General features: G+C 36.9%; 1 protein-coding gene across 2 annotated transcripts in view; it reads right to left on the reverse strand.

Annotated features, from left to right (window-relative positions):
- The window catches only part of RBBP6 (RB binding protein 6, ubiquitin ligase), a 32,190-nt gene extending 16,862 nt beyond the window's left edge, over positions 1–15,328 (reverse strand). For both annotated transcript variants that reach the window (XM_067706350.1, XM_067706349.1), the window contains exons 1-6: positions 14,060–15,328; positions 9,383–9,482; positions 7,091–7,127; positions 2,651–2,695; positions 477–565; positions 266–362 (exon numbers count right to left, since the gene is read on the reverse strand). In XM_067706350.1, the coding sequence (XP_067562451.1) occupies positions 266–362; positions 477–565; positions 2,651–2,695; positions 7,091–7,127; positions 9,383–9,482; positions 14,060–14,225 (534 nt within the window). In that variant the 5' untranslated portion in view covers positions 14,226–15,328. The remainder of the gene's footprint in view (positions 1–265; positions 363–476; positions 566–2,650; positions 2,696–7,090; positions 7,128–9,382; positions 9,483–14,059) is intronic.
- Between the last annotated feature and the right edge of the window lie 201 nt (positions 15,329–15,529).

The raw sequence follows: 15,529 nt of genomic DNA on the forward strand, positions 1-15,529 counted from the left end.
ATCTCATTTAATCCTCACAACAGCCATGTGAGGTAAGTACTATTATTACCTCCATTTCACCGAGAAGAAATAACAGGCTTGGAGAAATCAAGTAACTTGCTCACTCAGTGGCAGTGTCAAGATTTGAAGCCTGGCAGTTTGGCTCTAAAAGCTATGCTCATTTGCCGTTGTAATAGAGAAGGCAGTATTTACCAAGAAAAATAATATAGCTAAGAAAAGATTTTAAGAAAAATAAGGTGTATCATAGCTTCTACTTTGAACTTACCCCATTTGTTGGGCAATTCTTAATATAATGGCCAGGTTTACCACAACGGAAACAAGTATAAGATGGAGGTGGTGGACCTAGAGGTTTCTTCATGTAACTGAAAGGGGAAAAAAAAATTACATGTACACAAAGACTTGAAAAAAATGCTTTTGATATGGGGGGGAGACCCCACCCCAAAGTACCTATTAGTATAAAGTATTTATGAACTTACTTGACTGGGTCGTATTCATGGCCAGATTGCGACATCATTGCTTTAATTTTATCTTCTTCAGAAGCATTGGCTTCAGCCAGATTGGCAGTCTGTTTAACAGGTAATTATTTGACACACACATTAGAAACACATTTAAGACCACACAGCCAAAGACAACACCACTCATCCTGTAAAGAGCAGTATCTAATCTTGCATAAAAACAGTTATTTACAAGTATAACCTAGAAGACGCACTGGGAGTTCATTAGGTCATTACATGATGTTTGGGTGTCTATGGTGCTGAAGAAAGTCTTTCTGGGGGCACTCAAACCTTAGACCCTGTTTGTACCTTACATTTAAGATTTGCATACTACTCTTCTAAGAGTTAAAAACTGAGATTAAGCTAGGAGAGAAACACTTGATGTTTTTAAGTCTTAAAAATAGTTCAAGTGTCACAGCATTAAGCATCAAATGTCAAGCATATAACTTGGAGGTAGGGTTGGGGGTAGAACAATTGAACATATTATGCAGCAGATACTACAAGTCAGAAGGCTCTTTAGGTCGTGGTGTCAAATTTCAAACTAAGTGCAAAGCACATGCATTGAGCATTCAAATTTTAAATCCAACTCTCCAAAGATTTATGAACTTTAAGGTATTACATACAATAGTCTAGATATAAGCAGGGTCTAAGGGAGTGAGTCCTAATAACTTGAATCTTCAAGCATCTAGCACTCATATCAGCCATTCATTAGGTTTTAGCTTTACATTCATCCACAAAACAAGCAACCAGTTTTAACACTTTATTGTAATTTTATATACAAAGAATGCTTAACATTAACAGAGCTTAGAACAACAGCAACATTTACAGAAAACTGGATTACAGATGTTGAACAACTAATTTGTTTGAACCCAAACAGTAACTTACAGATAGTTTAAAAAAAAAAAAAAAATCCCCCAAACCTCCAAAACTCCGCAACTGCTTCCCACAAAGAAACAATGGTAGGAATAGACCAAAACTCAAATATGGTCCTTACAGTACACATGAATTAAAACAGTGAACTATAAATTGCTAAAGATGTTAACTCTATGCTAAACCACTTTGCATTAAAAAATTATAGATTGGTTTTAGCCCACTTCATGTTTTAGAATCATCAACTTTAATGTTTACTTTTCCCACAACAGGAACTTAAAAAGCTGTATTTGTTACTAGGACATTTTGGGAGATACATTCTAGGGGATAAGGACAAAACCTATAACAAAGCCAAAGACAAGATAGGGACAGCACTAATGGAAAACTCATCTAACTCATTAACCTCGGTTGATAAATTTGGTTTTACATTTCTGATAGGGAAAAAATGATTTTCGGAAAACTGGAAAACTTCCTTCTTGGCCCTCAAAAATCTGCCTGATCTGTAATATTTGCCTTTTTTCCCCTAAAGGCACAATTTGCAAACTAAGTCTATTGTTTTAAAAATTAATCCATCACTAGTGCTTTCCCAAACAAAAGGTACACATTGTTGAGCAGAAAATTGCAAGCAATCTTATCGCAAAACATGGCATATACAATGATTTCAGGAGGTAACAATTTTCCCCTCTGCCAAACATACACATTGGTATATTCCTGCAAACAACTTTATACATTTACACAATTCATGTAGTCTGTGTTCAAACAAATTAGGTTGTTTAAAACTTTTTCTAATGCAGACAGACTACAAGTCTATAGCATAAAGAAACAATTGTATCACATTTAAAATGTTGACCTTCAAGGGATCAATTCAAATATTCAAGAAATAACCACGCAATCGTCCGTGTAAAGGAAAGCTTCTATTTTGGCTGCGTAAAGTCCACATAATTTACAGCCAAAACCAGGGAATTCCTCCAGAAATTTGCTAGTTTCCAATGTATAATTAAACAAAATGTATGAGGGGAAAAAAGCGAGTAAGTGTAGCTTCATGTGTTTCTTCTGTCTTGAAGATGAACAATACTCCAACATTATGGTGAAGCTGATTTCAAAATACTCCCCCTATCTTCTCAAAACAGCAACTACTCTTTACAGGATAGTAATAGTACGTACAATGTGTCTGCAAAATATCTCCTCCCCCAACCCTCTTAAAACACTGTTCCACATTAAACAACAACAAAAAAAATACGATGTTAGAAAAAGATTTATATTTTCAAGAATATATATATATATACCTTCGTAAGCTGGGCCAGAGAAATAGATGCAGAAGAGTCATCAATCTGTTCACAAAAAATTAAACACACATTCAAGTTCCACACTGAAAACATCTGAAAGTGATCATTTAGTCCCTACTGCCACTTAATGTTCAAATACTGGGCATTTTTCTTAGACGTTTTCTAAAGAATGTTATCTTGTTTTAAAGCTGAAATGTAACTCACCCCACTTATCCTTCTCCACACATCCCACATACAGTAAATAAAGGCTAACCGTTGATAGGGACTCAATTACAATGAGAAAACAGGGTAAAGAACACTATATCACATAGGAAACCTGTTCAGAGTGGTGGTTTAATACTAAGAAAGAGTCCCATGTCTATCAATGGTCTCTAAATTTGATAATGCTCAAGACAATGTACACTAGAAGAGAGAATAAGAAATCTTTCGAACTTTCCCATAATGCCATTACATAACACTGTAAAAACAAGCAGCTCTTTAAAGGCTCAGATAATTGCTTTAATAAAACAGGTTCCAGATAATTGCTACTTTTTCTTCTTTGAGTATGTACTGCTCAGTCTGAATAAGTTCATTTATTCTCCCATACAAAGAGTAACAATAGCTAATCTTGCCAAAGAAACCACAGCTTTATCAGGGCAAAGATGTTAAGCCAAATAAAGGGAAACAAAAGGTACCCCGGGGCAGGGCAAACAGAGCAGTTACAGAATGGACTTTAATATGCAGAGAAAAGAAAGTTAATTTAATCAAACAGAGCAAGTATTAAACATGGATATAAAAGGGCTTTAAAAAACATTTTTTTTCAAATGTGACATTTAAAACTTCTTATTGTTCCCCTGAATATGTTAATATCAGTTTAAAAAAAATGTTTATGTATGTGTGTATGCACACACCTTCAGCCTCTAACTCTAAAGATCTGATTTCCCTACAAGTGTACCAAAATGAAAACATTATTAGCTTCCTATGCAGTAAGTGGGCAGCTTATTCGACATGTTATACATTTCTCATGCATTATTGGTCAGAACTCTTCTTTAAAATGGAGAGAATGTAACAAGTTGTCTGCATCAAAGAAAAAAAAGTGAGTCTTCATCATGTATTTTTCAGGTATTCCAGAGAACTAAGTATTAAAATAAAAGCAGCATGACTTAGAGCCCCAAACAGAAATGTAATCAGTTTCGATATGAAGTTCTTAGCCCAATGCCCACCACAGCAGTAATTCAATAAATGGAAACAAAACTGATGTTGGCTAAATTTAAAATACATCTTATAAATATCTTAAGAGTTTTAAATGTTAGTTTGATGGATATTATTACTGGGATGTTTATTTAAACAAAAGGTTCTTAGCTCCACTTCGAGGGACTACAGAGTCCATAATGCACTAATCCCACATACATTCCTAGCCATATAACCCACCAGTGGGTTCTCACTCTCGTGCAGCTTTGAAGTGTTCTTTCCTTAAAGAACGAGTATCTCAGGAGGTAAATTTAAAAAAGAAAAATTGAAAGAACACATAAATAGACTATTTTTATCCAGAACAAATTCCGACCTATTCAATCTATTTTGAAGAGGGTAATATTTTATTGATATATCAACCAGGAATTACCTGAATTTTAAGAAACAAGGACTGAACAAACTGCTGTCAATCCATGAAATTAATAGCCTTTAAAAATAGCCTATTACTGTCTAGAATATGCATACTGATCATTTCCTTAGAAAGAAAGCAATCAGTTATATCACTCTTTTTTATTGTTGGAACTAAAAAACTAACATTTTTTTGTTCTTCCCACTCCTAAGATATAGCTGTCTTTTTGTTATTATGCTGGGCTTTCCTATCGTTTCTTTTAGATTTCTGCCAACTTGTTATTATTAGTATATATTTATCTGGTTAAAAGTGGTTTCAGATATTCAACAGCATCTAAATCACTTTTTTCCACCAAATAATCCCTATAACACTTTAATACCTTATAATTCACAAGTCAAATTTACCACAAATTTAGAAAGGCATCCAATTGTTTTCTACATATAGCAAGGTACTAAGAAATAAGTGTAAAATGCTGACAAGAAATGCTTTAGAAACTAGGAATTTATACGTACTAAACATCAATAAATACAGTAACTTTCAGATTTAAAAAAAAACCCTACTTAAAAAAAACAGTCTCCAAAAACACTGATTAATGCACACTATAGACATCAAAATTAACCCACATTCTCACATCTAATTTGTGGTCTTGCATCTGGAAGCAAGAATCTGAAATCTTTTATGCCAACTATATTTGCTTGAAATTAAAGGATCTTACAAAATGTAAGCAGGAAGAACCCGCAGCTTTGGAGTACCAACATAGAAGGATGACTACAAACAAAAGTTGTGGAATATAGATAGAAACAGTCATCCTTGATTAGAGCTGGCTTAAATTATCAAAAGTGTACATACATTTACTAATTAGAATTTAAAAATCTGCTTTAGTGATTCTGTCTTAATTGGCTTTTGTGAATTTGCACAATGCACGTAAGTCTCCTAAGATGGGCACTAATTACACTTTATGAATATATTCTCTCAAATCTTAAATGTCAGCAAGTGTACCCCAAGCAAATAAATGATGGGGATATTAAGTTACTTAATATCTCCATTTAAAATTATTCTACCTAAAAATCAAAGTCAGTTTTAAAGTTATTTTTTAAAAAAAGAAGAAAGAAAAGAGAAACCTAAATAAGCATAAAATAAACTGCTTCTTGTAAGTGTAATACAGACATGCCAGGGAACACACAAGGCTAAAAGAACGTTAACTTTATTTATGAACATGTGATCTGTGTTCATACACATGCTAATAAACAAAAAGGAAATAATTGTTTTCAAGAAATAAAACTTCATCTGAATTAGTTTAAATACTATATAAAATGTACTTTATACAAAATGTGTTACAACTACTACAGTCACCAGTATAGTCAATCTGATTTGTGCTAGCATTTGGATACATAAAAATCAGTTTTAAACCAATCACCAGCAAAACAGAAACTGTGGACAGTCTTTACAGCATTACGCTTTAAACCCCCCAAAAAAACCCATATACCCCAAAGAGGGGAAAAAAAACCCCAAAACACTAAGAGTTGTGATTTTTGAATCACTATATTTAGTTCCATGAGAACTAAAGGCCATATACTTTATAGAGAACAAGTCCAAAGTTCAGATATTCTATGTTATCATGTTTAAGATCCAATGATCCAAGGTTAGTGAAATGCCTGATACACAATTAAAAGATCAGTAGCATTTTAAAAGGATAAAGTTGAAACAGCAAGCAATACCCTTAAATTCTACGTGAAGATTTCAGACATCTTGTATTGTGTACAAATCAAGCCTGAGCAGTCAAATGTTTAGAGCACCATCAAGTTTACAGAACCCAATTACTACAGATCTCTGTTCTGAAATGGATGTTTCACCCCACAACTTAGGAATGCTGCTACCTTTCACTTAAAAGCTCGAAGTCAAAATGGTGTCATACTTAAGGTTAAGATGTTACCCTGGTTAAGGGGAGTTACCTTTGATAAGCTACAGCTTTCAGCTGGCTTACAATTAATGCAGCATTTTAATATCTTATGAGAAACAGGAAATATTTTAATTTGGACAACTGAGCAGACTAGAGAAGTAGAAGACCTCTGTTAAAACTTGAGAACGGTGTACTCAATTGTATAAAATCATCAAAATCATCGACGAGACACTGATATACTTGTAGGGGGCCCAATTCCAGGTTTCACTTTACAGTACAGATATAAACAAAGAATAGGAGCTCAAAATTGCCAAATAAAGCAAAAGTAAATAATAAAAGCTGCATCAATGGTCTCTGGAAAGCTCTTTTCTATGACGTGTCTGAAACTGGAGAAAGAATCAAACCTTAAATATATGCTTTGGATGTTGCTAATGCATTTTTCAAAGCCATCAATCAGGCAGAAAAAAAACCAAAAACCAAAAAAAACCAAAAACCAAAAAAAGAAAAACTAAGTGATACAACGTGAAAATGGCAAAATATACACTCCAAACATTTTTTATTGCAAGAAACAAAAAGCACACAACAGCCTGTACATACATACAAAATACTAACTATAGACAGACAGATGTAGAACATGTTACCATGTTCATTAGTGTAAAACCTACATGATCTAAAAAAAGATCATACATTAACTGTACAACACAGCGTCATACAGGAAGAATGCTATCATATTTAATATGAAACAGTGTTTTTTGGGCACAAACTACCCATTTCTACAAAATAAAGTGTGCAAGTTATGCCACATATATCCATATTCAACTGAGCTGTAATCAAATACATTTTATTTACAATATGTACTATGATCAGTTGGATATTAAGTTCTAAAATGATTTACTTCACTGCTACATTATAAAGGTAAAAGCAATGTGTAGAAAAAGTGTGAGATTGTGTTTTTACATACTGCTTTTGAAGTTCCCATCACTGGTTCAGTTCGACTTCTAAAACGACAAAAAGAAAATCAGCATTAGCTCTCTGTGAGTAGCTATTAATGAATTTTTGTGATAAAAACATCTCTCTAATCACACATTTTTAGGAACACAATTTTTCCTTGGCATAAAGATTTTAAAACAGCCAATTTCAGAAGTAATAAACACATTACCTTGATTAATCTTTACTATCTTTGAACAGTTTAAGATGCATTTCTGGTTTTAAAAAAAAAAATCCATACTGGGGAATTCTAGAATAGATGTGTATCTTGCCACTTATACAATAAATGTTTTCTGAAAGGTAGTATGAGTTTTTTGTTATTTAAGAAACTTTGTCGTTATTTCTTAATAGATTGAACAGTTTCTTAATAGGTACAGACGTGAATTTTCATATGTCGGATTTCCTTAAAGCAAGACCACTGTTGTTAACATTTTTTAATTTGGATCCCTGAGAAATTGCTGTGCTCCAAAAACTAAATTTGAAATCCAGAAAGGTTGGCAGTTTAATTTTTTAAAAAAGTCTCAAGACAATGACCAAAGACTAAATAAGAATTCTAAGTTCCAAAAAAATCAACAGTCTGACAGAGTATTTTGGTTAAAAGAATAAGTTAAATAAGTTGGTTATGGAGAACTGAACAAATTGATTTTTAAAATACATACACAAATAAGCTCAAGGAGAAATTCCTTTAAAAGTCCACACAGAAAAGGGGACAAGAGTCAAGTTGCTAAAATACAGCCTTTAAAGGCTTAGTTTTAGTTTTAAGTTTACACTATCCTGACTACAAAGAAATGTCAGACAGCGTATGAATGGAGTTTCTAAATCTGTGCATGATTTGGAAGTCCTGAGATAAAAATGAAGTTTTAATTTACTAGTATTTGCTCAACAAATTCAAAGGCACTTCACGAGGCAAGTACATTACAAAGGAAATCATATACACAGTGAATTCACATTTAATTCTTTAAGGGGCAACTATTTTCCCTAGTATTGATACTTTGAACAATTCTCTCCTCAAAGTCTCTGAATATCAAAAAAATCTACTGAAATCGAATGCTTGCTATTTTTAAAAAGCATTTGGTAAATTAAGGAATAACTTCACACTAGATTCTAGGAATTAATTCTTCTCTTACCATGTCTCAAAATTATGTAAAGTAAAAGGCACATAGTTCACTTGGTATTTATAGGAAAAATAAAAGTATTCAGCTTTTTAAGTTGTTGCTATACAGAAGATATTACACAAAAGAACCTCCAAACATTAACGTATGGAATATAACTTTACACTAAACTAATGAGAATATTCTTAGAAAACTTGTCCACATGAGGTAAAGCTCCAGGAAATGACTATTTTCCCTCAATTCCAAGAACACATTCCATTTCCTAGGACTGGCAAATTCCAGAATGTTTCATTGACCAAAAGCAGAATTTGCCAGAATTTCAAGTAAGGTAAAAATCTCTACGCTTTAAATAGCTCAAGTTGCTACCCTTTTCACATATTTTAATTGTTATCACCATTGAAATTTCAAGAAAGCAGAGAAAGTTAGATATAAAGTTTTAATCCTGCCCCTTTAGTGCATTTCTTAAGCTCTAGACCACTCCTAGGATATTACCACATTCTTACTCCAATAAAGGGCATTTACCATGTGCCAGGCACTCTTTAATTCCTACAACTCCCTGGAGTTAAATACTCATATCCCTATTTTATTTTGAGGAATCTGAGTCACAAACTTTAGGTAACTTACCCAAATACAACTTCACACAACTGGTGGGAAGTAGTAAATGGAGTCAAACCTAAGCCTGATTCCAGTGTCTGTGGTTGCTTCCCAACAAAAGCCCCGTACTGATTAGGAACAAATGTTAGCATTACTGAATACTCTTGATGCTGACAAAACATTTAGGACAGATCTCTTAAGACACTTAATATACATTTCTGTAGTGAAAAAATGGTAGGGGGAAAAAGTGTACAGGCAAACAAAAACCAAAGAAGGGTTCAGAAATATTTATTCACTAATTTGAACATCATTTTCTTGTCTTTGTAAATATTACCTATACAGAGCAAAAAATCTTTCTAATTAGCTCTTACTCCTAACTAGAGGTTAAGTTAGCTGGGGGAAGAAATCAGGAAAAAACAAACTCATCCTCACAATTTTAAGGATTAAGAAGACATACTTATCAGGGTAAAGTAATGAGTTCAGTTCTAAAATATACTTGTTCTTTCTCACAAAAAAAGTCTATTTTGAGAACTTAAACATGGGATTTAATAAATACTTACATAACGTATGTCTTGCTTGTAGATTTAACACCTCCAATAGGAATTCTTCTAACAATTACAGATGAATTCTTAGGAATTAGAGCATTATCATCAGTATATTCTGTAAATAAAAAGATAAAGATTTGAATTTCTATTTGGGATTTGGATAATTCATAGTCCTCAAGAAATAGAAAACTTCAACCAGACATATATGTTACGGGAAATGATCTTAAATATAAAGGAGCATTAGTAACTACATGCTCCTTACATCTAGATTACTGAAATTGTCAGAACAAATATCCAAAGCCATAAGAGGTTTCTCTTAAAAGGACACCCAATAGTATCAGCAAGTTCTTGGCTCTGGCACCTCTACTTTTGTGGAACCCCAAATCTCAGTAAGACTAAGTCATTCTCTATTTAGCCAGTAATGCAGAACATCTGAACTACATGAGAAAAAGCTGTTATTTAGAATGCAAACATTCTATCTCTCCTAGGCCCTAAACACAGTATTACTGGGGAAGACACAATAAAAAATTAAAATATGACACATTTCAAATACAGAATAAAGGGCTTTGTAATAAAGAATTAAAAGTGGATGCAACTTTGGATAGTATGTTGATTCAAGGAAGGCCCCTCTGAGGAACTGACATGTGAGACTAAGAAGCCAGCAAGATGTGCAAAAACACCGGACAAAGAATGTTTCAGATAGAGGGAAAAGCATGTGAAAAAATGACACAAAAAGGCCAGAAGAGCTGATGAAAATGAAAGAATGAAATTGAAATACAGGTTGAAAGGTACACATTATATATACTGCTTCATATCTTGTTTCTAAGTACAACAGGAAGCCACTGAAGGATTTTGAATAAAAATGATAATTTTAAAAACAATATTAAAAACAAAGATAACTCTGGTATCTAAGTGGAGAATGAACCTGCATGGGAACAAGAATAGAAACAGGGTGACTAATATGAAGATTGCTGTGTAGTTTAGGTAAGAGAGAATAATGATCTGTTCTGGAATGTGACAGAGAAATCAAGAGTCAGAGTGTTTTGAGGTAGAACGAAGGCTTTCGGATGGATGCGGGGGCAGAGATGAAGGTGAAAGAGGAATCAGGTATGAATTCCTGGGTTCCTGGCTTAAGCAACTGGATGAACAAGGATGTCACTTTCTCAGAAGACAAACAGGGAGGAAGAATTTTTCTACTCTTTGGACTATTGCTTGCAATACTTTCCTAAGAACGAAATTAAAAAAGAAGCTGGACCAATGAATTCAACTATGGTTAAAAAAAAAAAAAAGATTTGCTATGAAAGGAATTTGTAAAATTACCAAAAAGAAAAATAATCCACTACAGGGAGACAGATGTAAAAATGTACCCATCTCCCTTAATCATACAATCAGGTATCAGGGTTCACTCTTTTAAGATTACTGAGTTTACCTGATTCACTAATGTTACTCAGCACCTAGGGGCTGACTACCACTGTTCTAATTATTTTAAGTTTATCACATATGTAAGCATTTTAAGCTTTTATATATGTACCAGCTCTATTATTTTTAATCACACTATTACTATTTCCTGTTATAAACTGAAGTGTTCAGGAAAGGGCTCTTTTCAGTATATTTCAGGTAGTAAGCTGTATCTTCACAAGTATCCAATTAGAGTGATGCAATTTCCTAGATTTCGCATACCAATGTAAGACTACAATCATTACCCTTTGGATAGTTCAGGATAGTCCCAAATTCCAAGCAAGATCTGAGTAAGAAAAACTGGGAGCAGGGGAGGTGGGGTATCTTTAAAAAATTCTGGAACCAAAACTTGGTGTCAAACACAGGACAGTTAAGCTTCTACCTATGTAACAACCCTCAAAAGAGTTCACTGTGGGAACAAATAGCAAATATGTTCATGAGCTCTCCAATCCAACTTATTCATTTGATCAACACAGTGCTCTGTCAAGCTTGAAGTCTGGTGCCCTGATGCCACATGCTTTCTAATTGATCTTTTAAAGTATCTGAGTTACACTGATGATTTCTTACCCTTTAAATACCTCCTTAATAAGTAGTCTGTTAACTTCAAAAGACCCTTTCTATGCAACACTGTCATTTCAGATCCAAAACATGAAGACTATGGATGAAATGAAAAACAAGATGAATTTAAGAAATGGAGAAACAGTCTTGAAAATACTTCATCCTCAGCTTCCAAATCTTTCACACTAAGTTCAGGATAAAGGTTGTTTTGTTGTGTGTGTATGTGTTTTTTTTGGAGGGGGATTGCAAATAAGCAGAAAATTAGGAAAACAAGTTTATTCAGGAAAAACATTAAAAAAGATAATCTGAGATTCATTTTGAAATACAGTCTAGAAATAAAGAAGAATTCTTAAATCTAAAACATGAAATTCTCATCCAAGCATTTTAGTCTAATTAAGATGTAAGAGTCCTAAACATGGACAGATTTCCAAAACTGTAAGGAATGTTTTATAGAAACATGATAGAAATATTAATTCAAACAAACGAAAGTGATCCAGTTTGGCATTCTTTCCTAGGCAATCTCCTAACTAGGAAGCTATATTTATTCCGTCCTCTTTAATTCACTGGATGGTGCTAAAACCAAGTGGCATTCTTACTCAGCTACCTTGTGACACTGGATGCTATTTCTCATAAAACTCATTAAGTGCCTAGATATCTTTTTCTCTCCTAATTTGAGGACTGCATAAGATGCAAATTTTCTCTTCTCTTAACCAATCTAATAGCAAAGCTTTCTCCAATAATGACAGTTCACAAATACATAAAAAATATGCTGCTGGGCAAAGCACTTCCCTGCTTTCAGCGTTTGTAAAAATAACGTATCATATAATTTCCTGGCTTAGAAAAAAACACAACACATGACAAAACTCTTAAATTCATGGACAAGAATTCCATCAACAATAATTTACTCCAGTTTAACAAAGTTATTATCAATTATTAGGTGGAAAAGATGGACAAAGTCTAGCCTTAAATGATTAAATCCTGTTATACTCCAGTAAAATATGAAATTGCGTAGTATGTGATTAAAATTGCCTTAATATTCTCTAATATCATTTATATTTTCTTTCCTCTCATTCTTTAAGTATTACTAACATATAAAGATGGCCTAAAATTCGTGTAAATCCATCTGTTCTGTTAAGCGTGACTATAATGCTTAAGGGATGCTTTTGTGGCCTTAAAGAATATCTTCTTTAAGGTATTTTCTTGAATAATATTTTTAAAAGCTGTTTCTCAACTGTTCATGATCCCCAGTAATTTTCCCACGTAATTACAATTACTAAAGCCTCACATGAAGTGTCCCTTAGGTCTGATACACTGAAAAAAGTTGGGGGGGGGGGAGTGGAGACTATTCTTTCACGTGTTATCAAGTGAGTATGTAAAGTTCTTCCTTATTGAGTATTTTTGAGTTGTGATATGCCAGTAGTAGTTTCTTAACATAACACAATTAGTTATGTCTGGATGTACTGATAAATGGAAAACAGCTCTTGTACATGACAAGAGTTACTCTACCTACCAAACTATATGCTAGATGTGGGCCCCCCACCCCAAATTTCAACTAAAAGAACCCATGTTCCACCTTAAGCCAAATGTAGTGATCAATGAAATACCCTAACTAGCACTTCACTTTACTTCTCATCCCATCAGTAAAACTCAAAAGACTGACCTACTAAAAACTACACATCAGCATTACAGTAATGCGAAAAAGAAACCAAAACAAGCTTAAAGCCAGAACCTGAAAAGGCCATTTTGTCTCATTCTCATACCTATGCTACATTCTCAATATTGTATAAACTGCTTTTAAAAAGGAGAAAGAACTTAAAGATTCCAATGAGTGGCTTCTATAAATAAGCTACTCATATGGTAGCAGCCGACTATTTTTCAGTATCCTAGTATCAACATAATCATGTAAAGTCTAGCAATTACTATTCAAAAAAAAAGAAAAACCTGTACTTTTGATCTTTACGAAATTGCTAAAGTTTGAGAGTAATGTGATGAACTAAGAGTTCAACTACCTAATTACTGCATTACTAATTCTGGAATTTACACACAAGACAAAAGTGGTCACACCGGAATATACCAAGTTCCAAAAGCAATTCCAACATTAAAGACTGGCTGGATTAAATCCTCTAAAACATTAAAGTGAGGATCTTTCACCACAACGCAGGCAACTCCAAAATTTAAAACTAACTAAATAAATCAGGAGAGGGAGAAGAGAACATAGAATTTGCCATTAAACCCCCAAACGTGGTTAGGTTAGAAAGGTAGAAAAGTATCTCTAGTGCTGCTTTAACTAATAAGCAGCCTGGCTTATGCGCTCCTCTCCTCCTTCTGAAGAAAAACAGGTTAGAAAACGCCCCAGGGCAAGCACTCAGAGAACCTGGACGACACCCCCATCCTGTGCCACGGAAATCCTCGTTTTAAAAAATCATTTGGGAGGAATCATCAGACTTTGCACGACTGGGGATCAGCCTGTTCCAGATGATCCAAGTACGTGTTAATCAAATAAGTCAAACTCCAGGGCCGACTGCTGCAACCCTTGGCTATCAATGAAAGTCGTCCGCAAAGTGTTTGAACGAACAGTCCCACAAGAGACATCATGGCGGTTAGTCTCCTGCCAGGCACCTCGCCACCAGCATCTCTCTTCCACCAGCGAGGATCTGGAGCCCCTGTGGCTCTTACCTTCTTTCGTCTGCGCGTTGGTAATCTGCAGGTCGCAGTCGGCAGCTTTCAGCTTCTCTCTCCCCATAATCTGCTTCTTTAAATCGCAGAGGGAGATATGGAGCCCATCAAAGGTGACGGTATCATAGTTGAGTTTAGAGGAAAATTTATAATGCACACAGGACATGGTGCCAAAGGATTCCTAAGGTTCAGCGAGGAGACGTGGACACGCTCAATGTATGTATATTTATAAACTTAAGAGCAAAATATGTACACACACAGAACACTCAAGAGACACCGAAGGACCCTAAGGCCTCAGATTAAATAACCCCCCCAGCCACAAGCGGGGGTTCGTAAAAACAATAATCCAGAACACCCCCCCCCCCGGATATTCAAAATCGCTTCATGTGGGAGGAGGAGGACGAGGACGGGGCAGGGGGCAAGCGAGAATCCGCCAACGGGCACAATGTCACCCCGCTGGGTCCCCCTCGCTCATGCTAAGGGCCGGCAGGAGACGGGGGCAGGCGGTGCAGTCAGTAGCGGTCAGTCCACACGTTAAAGTCCGAGCGACCCCGCGGGGTCAGGGGTCCATAGCGCGGCCGCACCTCCCGGTTGGTCTCTCTCTCCGTGGACGGGGGTGACCCAGGCCCCGGGAGAAGGTTGAGGGGAGAGGGCCTAGGCCCGGAGTCCACGAGCGGCCTCTCGCCTCCTCCTGGCTTCCGGACGACCGGCGTCGGCTGCCCCAGGCCCAGGCCCCCACCACACACAGACCCCTTTCGCCTGCTCCCCGGAGGCCACGGGCGGCCCCGCGGCCTAGGCCGAAACGCGCGGTCGGCGGAGGAGAGGCCTTCCCGCAGGCCGCCCCCAGCTCCGCCTCCCCCCCGCCGCCGCCGCCGCCAACGCCGCCTCAGACACAAAGCCGGTACTAGGCCTCGGCTAGGCCTTGCAGCGCCTCCTCACCACCCCGGGCCCCAGCCAGCGGCCGGGGGGCTTCGGCTGACCCTGGCGACACCGCCGAGGCTCCCCGACGCTTCCTCTCGCCGAGTGCTCCGCGCTTCTCTCGCCTTTCGCTTCCGTCGCCTTTCGGCCCAGTACCGAAAGATTAGGCCCGGAAACCGCCGGGCAACGGCGAGGGCTCCGCCGGCTCCCTTTTTGTTTTGCCCCCCCTGCCGCTCTCGGGTTCTCGCCAGGTGCCGGCGACACCTCCAAGCCAACCACTATGGCGGACGCGGCCTGGCTTCGGACGAGCGCCCCACTCCGGGGTCTCTTAAGCAGGGATTGCACGGGCGGCGCGCGCGGGGCGGGCCTGACGTGCGCGCATAGGCGGGACGAAGGGCGGGGCCTGCGGCGTCACAAAGCGCACCGGCCCGCCCACGTGACCCCGTGCTTTGTGACTCCCGAGCGCGTAACCTAAACCATCCGGGAGAATGGAAGAAACCATCTGCCTCAAAGGGCGGGGGGGAACCACCGATTCCTCTCCCCAGTTTAAAT

This window comes from Pseudorca crassidens, chromosome 15 (genome assembly GCF_039906515.1).
Source record: "Pseudorca crassidens isolate mPseCra1 chromosome 15, mPseCra1.hap1, whole genome shotgun sequence".
NCBI classification, from domain to species: domain Eukaryota; kingdom Metazoa; phylum Chordata; class Mammalia; order Artiodactyla; family Delphinidae; genus Pseudorca; species Pseudorca crassidens.